Source organism: Eurytemora carolleeae, unplaced genomic scaffold (assembly GCF_000591075.1).
Source record: "Eurytemora carolleeae unplaced genomic scaffold, Eaff_2.0 scaffold894, whole genome shotgun sequence".
NCBI classification, from domain to species: domain Eukaryota; kingdom Metazoa; phylum Arthropoda; class Copepoda; order Calanoida; family Temoridae; genus Eurytemora; species Eurytemora carolleeae.
Genome location: NW_019396781.1, coordinates 95,526 through 104,742, shown reverse-complemented (window position 1 = coordinate 104,742; position 9,217 = coordinate 95,526). Strand labels below are relative to the sequence as shown.

At 32.0% G+C, this 9,217-nt stretch overlaps 1 protein-coding gene across 1 annotated transcript; it reads right to left on the bottom strand.

Moving 5' to 3' along the window:
* Positions 1-183: 183 nt before the first annotated feature.
* Positions 184-9,217, bottom strand: LOC111708634 (dynein regulatory complex subunit 3). Its single transcript, XM_023482072.1, has 16 exons — positions 9,171-9,217; positions 8,704-8,743; positions 7,872-7,923; positions 7,557-7,620; positions 7,124-7,216; positions 6,685-6,824; positions 6,150-6,250; positions 5,622-5,701; positions 5,142-5,223; positions 4,697-4,790; positions 4,007-4,113; positions 2,803-2,881; positions 2,589-2,699; positions 2,046-2,132; positions 1,870-1,964; positions 184-1,004 (listed from the first exon to the last, which is right to left on the bottom strand). Exons 3-16 carry the CDS (start codon positions 7,887-7,889, stop codon positions 896-898), a joined length of 1,260 nt encoding a protein of 419 aa, XP_023337840.1. The 5' UTR covers positions 7,890-7,923; positions 8,704-8,743; positions 9,171-9,217; the 3' UTR covers positions 184-895.

Below are 9,217 nucleotides of genomic sequence, written 5' to 3'. Positions count from 1 at the left end.
AATGTCAGAATTGTTAAAAATATATGCAAAAGTTTAGCCTTATATATTAGATTATTTTCTAAACAAATTAAAACCCTACAATGATATATAACTTGCACATATTGGTAAAATGTGGCCAATCATAGGAGTTCTTTTTGTGTTTTGTGTTTTATCTGTGATAATTATTTAAATGTAATAAAAAGGTTTTCATGTTAGCGTTTATTTATAATGTTAAAGCTGTAAAAGTAAGAAATATAAATTACATTTTGGTATTTTTTACATGTAGAGATATATAAAAATGACCTTTAACGTCAGAGAAACAATACATTGAATGGTTTTAAACTTAATAAAAAGGAACTGCGGACTCTTGCCACACACTCTAATTTCGATTTTTGATTTTCTAACATTGATCATTTGATTTACTTGAATTCATAGTTGGAGATATTAAAGGTCTACACATGGTTGCAAAGATAAGGAAAGTAGAAAATTATAAATTGTTTTAAATTTATTTCCTTTGACATCTCTTTTACAACAAGCTGTTAAGGGTACCGTTGTAAATAGGGCATTGCTATTTTCATTGAAATTACGCTTAAAGTCCCTTTAAAGGGGGCATACCCGATTTACGACGGTACCTTTCAAATCTTTTTCTAAGCAAAGTTTATCAAGGTTATGTTGCTCTTTTATCTAAAAATGGATGGTTTCAAATTATGATTTTCTTTATGGATTTTAAGATTTTAGTGCAATAGAAGCTAGAAATTGAATTAACAAAATTATTTGTTTTCATGAAATAAAAAAGACGATATCTCAGCATTGCTTCCTGGATCCTAGAGAGGTTTAAAGAGCAGAGTTGTGAATCGGGCATGAAACTCTTGAATTAAACAGTCACTTGGAGACACGTCGACAGTCCCTTATTCGTTTACTCCTCTGTTTCTACGCATTCTGCTTGAGGTAAAACTTCTATATCTTCTAGTTCCTGTCTTACACAATCTACATACTGGGATATCTCTAGTACTCGGCTCCTAGACCTTCAAAATCAAGGTTGTATAAGGTTGTTTACTCTAGATGCGCTCCAATGTACGGGAAATGTCGTCTCCTGAGCATAGATAGATAATTCCTAATATGATTTCACTGATTATAGAGGCGAGAGTGACGTCATATGAGGATTTTATCTATGCATGCTACGGAGACAACATTTTCCGTACATTGGAGAGTCGACGGTAAGCAACCTTATTATAAAACCTTGTTAACAATACAGGGAGTCAATGAAATCATTCCGACAGAAAAACAAGTTTTTTTAAGTAATGCCCTGCACAATAACTGGTATAAATTGTTCAAGAGCCTAAGTAAGGTTAACTGCGCAGTAATACCCAGAAAACTGGAATAGGAAGACGACTTTTAGACTCAAGTCATGATTTTACATTGTCCAATGACCATGAAACACAATAGTTTTACAGTGTACACCGATTCATTTCACATAAAGAGTAGATTTTCAAGCTATTTGCTATATAACAACATCAAAGACAAACTATTACTTAAATTCAACAGCTTTATGGGTGTCACGACAACTATAATATCTTAGATATGTTTTTTTTATAGATTGACAACTTCGATTTAATATAGATTAGAAAAACAAGAACCTTGTATAAAATAAATGAAGGATTCATAAGTCTCCATTACATTCTTTATATTTAGGATAAGAGACCTTTGATACTTTAATGTTATTACGTACAATAATATTTAATCTTTCAATTTTCTGCAGAAACAAATGCTAAGAAGTGTCGAGGGTCAACCCCGACTGAAATATATTTTCAAAAATGTGGAAATATAACACCTACTTTATTTACTCTATGAGGTTTGGAGTATATAAACACTGAATTTTAAATTGCTAACCTGTTAAATTCTGTTTCTCTAATGTGTCTAAAATGATCTTCTCTCCAAGTATTGACTGCCAACCGTAATCCCTCCTGCCGTCTATCCAGTACCTTCTAAACAAATACTGGCTAAGGACATTAATCGTATCACCATTATTATTAGTATTTTTTTTGTTATTATTATATTGTAAAAACCTGATGAGCGTCATGACATAAAGCGACTAGACTGAGTAAAGTATCCGTCCTAATTCCTCCAAAGGTGTCCACCAGCTCCAGGAGATACTGGATTGTACAGATATTATCATATTGACACATTTATTCATACTTTGATTATGTGCAAACCCCATTTGTATTTTAATGTTTTATTCCTGTTATTTAATGGATTATTCGCTTAATAACATAATATCCTAAATTTTCGGGAATAGGAGCGAAAATGAGCTCATCTCACAGCTTGAATAGGTATTCCTGATTACCAGAATGATATATAATCTCAAGCGAAAATAACCATCGCACTATTCTTTGAATTTCTTTAATTTTATAAAAACAACGATAGAAGAAAAAACACGATGGTTATTTTTGAAAGAATTTTTTCCATTCTGACATTCAAAAATGTATTTTGTGTTAACAATTCCTTGTACACAAAGGCTACTTAAATCGAAAAGTGTCGAGCCTTTTTAGGACAATTATTAGGTTCACAACATACAACATCATAAGTAAAAAGTAAAAAATATTGTCTACCTGAAAATATAATGTCTCTAGGTCTCTTGCTTCTTGTAAAAATCCTCCACAACTGTTTAGAAATCTAGCAGTCATTGATCCTAACTTCTGTTCATAAGCCTCTATCATACTCTAAAATATGATGTTTAGTCTGTTAAAAGTAGCACATTAAAAAATATGGTTTGTATTTTTTAAATATAGATCGTACTTTTACATACATGTACTTTAACTGTACCTCTATACTATTTATCAGAATAACTTCATGCTTTAGAAGATTCTTGTTTAGTTCTTTACACTTCATTCTATACTCTTCTCTGAAAATAAGTTTCAATTAACAGAAAATATTCGTTTATTAGAATGTTAACCCAATAGCAAAATAAAGGTTCGCAGACATAGGGTTAAACGACATTGGGTAAACGACATAGGGTCAAACGACCCAGGGTCAAACGACATTGGGTAAAACGACACAGGGTCAAACGACATAGGGTAAACGACACAGGGTCAAACGACATAGAGTAAACGACATAAGGTCAAACAACATAAAGTAAACGACACAGGGTCAAACAACATAGAGTAAAAGACACAGGGTCAAACGACATAGGTCAAGCGACCCAGGGTCAAACGACAAACGGTCAAAAACGCGACAAAGGGTAAATCGCCAAAAGGTCAAAATGGAAAAAAGTTTATGTACTATTTCAGTGTTAGGTGAGGTAAAGACAATTTCTTGGCCGAGCGCTGCAGTTATGACATGCTAGGGGGCCGAGCGCTGCGGCTACTAGTTCTAATGAACATAAAAATAGTTCAAGTTTGCTCGTTTGTCGCACTTTTTGACCTTATAATTTGTCGTTTTACCCTTTGTCGCGTTTTCGACCGCTTGTCGTTTGAACATAGGTTATTTACCTTATGTCGTTTGACCCTAGAGATCCTTTGACCCTATGTCGGTGAATCAAAATAAACAAAATGGAGCATTTCCATAAAATTAGGTTCTACTTGAGATTGATTTTAGCTTAAAAGGATTGTCGACGTTATGCAAGCGACCCTTTAAATCCTTTTCTTAGAAACAATGCGGAAGTTTTTTTCGTTTTTTTTCTGTCTTGACAAGAGAGGCATTCCGCATAGAGAAGCATTAGACACACTTGAAGTTACGTTGGCAGTGACTTAAATTTATATTTTTTAATCTTTGTGTAAAAATCACTATAATGAAGATATATTATATATCACCATTCTACGATCTTAATATTTTATGTACATTGAGAACCAGAAATCTGTTGAAGACGGCATAAACCTTTTAGAATAAATAGTTGTACTAGTAACTTTTTAAGTTAAATAGGTCTGTTTACACTGCACAATTGCTGCTAATTATTGTAATATTTAAAGTCATAACTTGAGTCTGGGAGTCGTCTTCCTATACTAGAGTTTTCTGTTTATCACTATAGTACCTGTAGGTTTCTACCTCTTGAACCTGAAGTTCTGATATAGAATCTGGATCCAGATCCAGTAACTGGTCTCCTAGTTCTATCATCCTATCCAGCATATCCTGCTTAACCTGGTACATAATTATTTACATAAAGATTAAGTGTACACAATAATCTTCTATATTCTGACATGGTTAAAGGGGGAGATCGGCGTGCTGGACATGGTAGTTAATGTAAGAATGCAGTATTGTAGAGAAATTTTCATTTTAGACCTATATAAGACGTTTTTACGGTGCATTTAGTTCAGCAAGAGTACATATTGTAACTTGAAAATTCTCCTAAATTGTTCATTTTGGAGGGATGATTTTATGAATCGGTTTTTAAAATAATATTCAACGACGACCACGAAAAATGTAACAAAACTCTACGGTGAACTGAACAGTTGTTTCGGAACAGACTGAGAAAATAAAAATTAACTCTACAAAACTGCATTCTCAGCTCGACTACATGTGTATGGCCAGAGACTCCCTTTAATGGGTTTCACTATCTTACTGATAAATATAATTGATTTGTCATTCGCAATATATATAAAAATATTACAATTTTCTCGGAGCTGTGTTTTTAAAACCTTTACACTTTTTTGTGCAATTCCTGATGACGTCACAAAAACTTCAGTATCCCCTATCGAATGAATAAATGTGTAGAAAAATTTACCTCTGAAAATATTTGAATAGTTTGTAAACTATCCTTCTCTAGTTCTAGTTTAGCTAGATCAATCCCCTCATCTATTCTCTTCCATTCAATCTCTCTGATTTACACAATAATAAATCTCAGTTTTATCTGGTTCAAAAGGGACTGTAAACGTAATTTAAAGTGACCTTTAGTCTATAGAGTGGCATATCCGATTCACGACGATACCCTTTAAATCTTTATAAGATTATCAACGACACAGATATCCTTATTTTTCTAACTAATAAAGGAGTAATCTTGCAAGTGACATTACAGTTTCCGAAAGCCCTAAATTATCAGCAAGAAAAATAACATCATCGAGCAGACAAACTTAAGAGGCTACTATTGTAAATTTAACATGCCATCTCTACAGTTTCTTTAAGAAAGCAACATATCTAAAAGTATTAATTTAATCCATTTAATTTGTAACCTTTCTTCTAGTTCTTGTAGCCCAAGATTGTAAAGTTTACTCAGAATAACCAGAAAATCATTCTTGAACTTCTCCTGACATTCTAAATAGAAAGTTATCAGTTTTTACTTTTTTTTAAACTTACCACACTGAAAACTCCGGTTCATTTAACGGACGGACATGTAGTTAGGACAAGCTGTACCCTGTACAATATACATAGAGGCGACAAGACGGGACAGTACACCTACTGAATTATCTCCTAGAGGCGACAAGACGGGACAGTACACCTAATGAATTATCTCCTAGAGGCGACAAGACGGGACAGTACACCTACTGAATTATCTCCTAGAGGCGACAAGACGGGACGGTACACCTAATGAATTATCTCCTTCTCGACTCGTGAGATTATTGTGACCAAAAATGGGAATTACACATAAATGTATTTTTAGACAAGCTGTCAGTATTCACACTTTATTTCTCACCCCTTGCATATAATTTTACCTAGAGCTTTCTGAACCTCTCCAACCTTTTCTTCTTCCGTTAAGTGTTCAGTAAACATACTGTTTAGCAGATCTATTCCTCTAAAGTAGGATTAACATTGAGATACCATGTTATATTCTTCAATTCAACATTTTCGCACATATTTAAAGGGACTGTATGCGTAATTTCAAGATGTCAATGTCTGATTTACAATGGTACCTTTGAAGCTTTGTTTGATCAAATATGAATTAGATATCAATGTTTTGTTTCTTTAAACTGTTTATTTTCTTTTTCGGTCTCTCTGCGGAAGTGACTTGCGCATTTCTTGTTTTTAAGAAACAATGGAGAAACTCTCAGCAATAAACACTTTTCGACTCAGAAAAAAAAACGGCAATTTACACATTTTTGACCTGATTTAGGTTTCAAGGGTACAGTTGTTCATCGGGCATTGCCATCTTAGCACAAGAGTCACTAGAAATTAAACTTTAAGAAAATTATACCAATCTTTTTTCTTGACATCCGTTTTTATCTGAATAAGTAACTGTTTACCTGAGTTTATCAACAAATGCTTTTTTCTCTCTCTCCTTCAATTCTTTTTCTTCCTTCTGTAGTTTCGCTTTACTCTCCTCATTCTCCTCCTTCCCCTGGACCTGGGTATTTTTCGTTTATTTATTCAGTACGTTTTTTTTTCACATTTGTAGACATTTTAGATAATTGACTATTTACCGATACTTTCTGAGCGTAAAACTAGTCGTTTTATATATATAGGATTGAAATATTAAATTAAATAATTGTACATCTTTTATCTGTAGATAGAAACCTTTATATATATAGGATTGTAATATTTCCACCATAATTGTACATCTTTTATCTGTAGATAGAAACCTTTATAAAGAAAGAGTTTCTGAATATTGCGCTGACAGTCACTTTAAGATAAATTTTCTTAAAAATCGGTTTAATATGCATATTGTATAACAAGCTAAACTTTCTTCATATGTACCGCGCATTTGCTCAATTATATGTCTGTATACATATAGATACCTAAAAATAATATCTTTAATTGTAAAGTTTTAAAATCTAAAACCTTGAAGAGTTCTCCCTGGAACAGTTCTGTGAATATTCTTCTTGTTCTTGAATTCACCATTTTGAATTCAAAATAAACAAGACCAGGGAGAAAAGCTGCAACAAATCCTTCAAAATCCTTCATATTGGTGATAGGGTTTCCTTTAACATATGCATTTTGAAACACAGCATTCTTTTAAAAGAATTGAGTCTTTGCCACAAACTCATATTTTCAATTCCTTTACAGTATTTGGTCATTCTTTCAAACCGGAGTTACCCTATAACATATCAATAAGATGCATTGACAGCCATCAAGAATTAAGAATTATTTATAAAATCTTAAAATCTTAAATCAAGATATATTCTTCCTATTTGACCTTGATTCACTTGTGCATTTACATGTATTTCCTGTCAATAAAAATGAGAGGCAATTAGAAGCAAAAAAATGTTTCAATTTGTTCCTTTGAGGCTCAAGGTTTTCAGGTTTTGAAGTTTTCTCATGTAGAGAATAGATTCCCTGTCTGATATCTTGTTATTTCCTAATCTCAGAACCTCTAAATTACAGTGGAGTCCATAAAACTATGAACAAAATATAAATCAAATAGTTTAACCAGTAGCTTAATTAAGGGAGTCTGTGTAAAGAGTTAAACTCCATTATTTCTGCTCTTTTATGTTCATCGGAATATTTAAAATCATTAATCTACGTCTTACAGTCGTCTTCTTATTCCATAGTTATATGGGTCTCTCCGTATTACAATTTAATAATGCATGCATCCAAACCTTTCCTTGTCAAACAAAAGTTTAAAACTCCATAGTTTAAACATTAGCTATTAATATAATTTTTTATCATTATTCATTATTATTGATATTATTTTTTTGCTTTTTATATCTCACCTAGTTTAGTCATGTGATGAAGATTTTCAATTTGTTCAATAGAGTTGTTGAAGATTGCTAGAACCTATACGAGTGGATTAAAATTATAATAGTTCGTTCAAGTCGTTCATAACTACACCATTAACGAAATCAATTCTGATATCGTTATTACATTTTGATACTTAAAAATGGAATGAAAGTCATAAAATGAAAATTTAAAAAATCAATTACGAATCACGAAGAATTCGCTACATTTTGCTAAATAAAATGACATATGCATTTTCAAGTTTTGTAAAAGCATAATACAAAATAGTTAAATGCACTTTTTATCTGTCCCTTTATATTCTTCTGCATCTCCAGGTTTTCGATTTTCTTAATCCGGTTAAAGCTAATTAAGAAAACAAAAGATTAATTTCCCTTAAAAAGAAATTGCTATGTCGATTGGAATTTTTTCTTTAAGGTACTTAACACTTAATTTCAAGTAACCCTCCATTGATGGCATGTCCGATACACAGCGGTACCAGGTGCAGCCTTAGTACATTTGAATTTCCGAGCCGGGTCAACCTTTCCAGTCCCAGTTTGTACTGTATCGCCTGGACATTGGGTAAATAAAGCAGACACTCAATAGTACTAGCCGGTACAACAAGGTTGACGCGGTTAGACTTTAGGTTAAATTTACTTTTACTAAAGGGTCAGAGGTGCGTGGTACACTTTAAACTTTTCTCTCATTACGGATGGCATATACATTTTTGTTTTTCTATCTAAAAATATAGTTCTATACGAAAATAAATAATTTCTTTCAATTAATTTATAAATGTAAACTATACGAAAATAAATAATTTCTTTCAATTGATTTATAAATGCAACATGGAAGTTACACAATATATGTAAAACTTTGTATCGTAGACATTTTTCAATTGCCCACTGTCAGTGGAAGGTCACTTGATATTACATCTACAGTCCATTTAACAAAATAAGTGTTAAGGTTAATTTACATTTTACAATTTACATTTTATTTTTAAATTTTCAAAAATTTTAATTCAACTCTTATCAGAGAATTACTTTTGGCTGTTTTTTAAGTAAAAAAAACTAAATATAAAACAAATTGGTGTCAAAAAGTTTTTTTTAATGTTTACATAAAGTGAATATTTAAAGATCATTTTGTTTCCTAAGATCCAACCATTCTAGATGCGGTAAAACCTCCAATCCTGAAAATAAAGGAACAATTAATTTGTAATTACCATTGCTTATTTTTTTTATGTCTCAATTTTAGCGTTAATTGTTTGTCTATCTGTGTGTTTGTTGGTGTCCAATAAACGTATAAACAAGCGGGCCCAAAATTTGTGTGGTTATCTCACCCAAGGAATGTTTATGGGTTCTCAGATTGAAAAAAACTTGCCTCCAAAAATTTTTTTTTTTCGTAACATTTTGAAAATTTAGGGAACAAATTGTAAATCTGCAAAATTTTTATTATTGTTTTATCGAAGAGAAAATGCTGAAGGATTGAGCAAAAATTAAAAGTTGAATTAAAAAAGATGGGCGTGAGGCACCCTGATAGCCTATAGTATATATAATATTACTATTACAATTGTTATTAATAGTCTCGTGGTTTTTGTTCTAATTCTGAACTCAAACCTGAAATTTCCTCAATGAAGTTGTTGTCGAGGAAAAGTCTTGTTAAT

What these genes read in the sequence shown, in the direction of transcription:
- LOC111708634 (XM_023482072.1), bottom strand. An exon ending in CTATTCAAATATTTTCAGAG is followed by an intron (nt 4,114 to 4,696) that starts GTAAATTTTTCT and finishes ATTATGTACCAG; the next exon opens with GTTAAGCAGGATATGCTGGA. An exon ending in CAAGAGGTAGAAACCTACAG is followed by an intron (nt 2,882 to 4,006) that starts GTACTATAGTGA and finishes ACTTATTTTCAG; the next exon opens with AGAAGAGTATAGAATGAAGT.